This window comes from Penaeus monodon, chromosome 23 (assembly GCF_015228065.2).
Source record: "Penaeus monodon isolate SGIC_2016 chromosome 23, NSTDA_Pmon_1, whole genome shotgun sequence".
NCBI classification, from domain to species: Eukaryota; Metazoa; Arthropoda; class Malacostraca; order Decapoda; family Penaeidae; genus Penaeus; species Penaeus monodon.
In genome coordinates, this window is record NC_051408.1 from 16,073,004 (window position 1) to 16,074,028 (window position 1,025).

Here is a 1,025-nt window from a genome sequence, read left to right on the forward strand (position 1 = left end):
TGCTGTTTGTGATACATTTGTACAATCATTTTAAGAAATATTAATTTTTGAAAAAGAGAGACAAGATATATATTGAAAAGAAGAAATCTCACAAAACCTCTACTGTCCTCCAAAGTTAAAGAACAGTATCTGCAAAATCATGATTTTGAAAAAAACGGCTTTCTATACTGTGTCGCCACTACCTTTTGAAAGATACTGCCTATTTGATTTGTAAAAATCTCATTAATTATGGAAAATTTTTAAAACCTGAGGTGTCCAAAGGTGGAGATAGTGAATTTAAGTCCTTTGGGTTTGGTAACTTAATTTGGACAAAAATAAAGATACTGCTCTTTAACTTTGGATGTCAGGCTATTTCTCTTATCTCTTGCTAATATTGGTTCCTTAACAGATAATTTGATAGGATGTGTTACAACCTTATCACAAATTGGGGAAAAGTGATATAACATACCTAATCTTATAATAACTTGTTTCTACATGTTTTAAGCTTGGTCATTAGCCAACTTCTCCTACAAAGCATGAAAATAGGAAACATCCCTTCCCAAAAGTATTCTGCAATGGTCCTACCTTCATCACTGCAAAGAACCACTCCCAAAATGTGAAGTTTCGCTCAGACAGGGGCTCCTTGCAGAACTGGGACCATGAGAGCATCATGTTTGTAAAATCTTGGACTTGTGGATTCCTATGAAAATGAATAAAGTAACACATATTATGATTTAAGTCAAGACCTCATTTTTTTGTAATAATAATTCTGGTAAGAACACAGTAACTAACTTTCTGACACTGACACTGACACAAATAATAATAAAACACTAGAATCAATACCTAAAGGCTTTTCCTGCCAGGAATTTCAGGTTGTCTTCTGTTAGTCCCCTTCCAGTGGCAGCTTTGAATTTGGTGTCTAACATGTCTGCAATTTGTGGCCATGGTACCTGGTCATTTCAAGTAGAAGAGCATTAATTAGTATTAGCATGTAATTCTCCTATGAGGAATCTCATATTCATCAGCACATTATGCTTTGGTTTCCT

General features: G+C 34.3%; 1 protein-coding gene across 1 annotated transcript in view; it reads right to left on the reverse strand.

The window, feature by feature from the left end:
- LOC119587821 (signal transducer and activator of transcription 5B-like) overlaps positions 1 to 1,025 on the reverse strand; it is a 29,198-nt gene that overhangs the window by 17,321 nt on the left and 10,852 nt on the right. Inside the window, 2 exon segments of the mRNA XM_037936525.1 lie at positions 565 to 679; positions 823 to 929. Of these exon segments, the coding sequence (XP_037792453.1) occupies positions 565 to 679; positions 823 to 929 (222 nt within the window).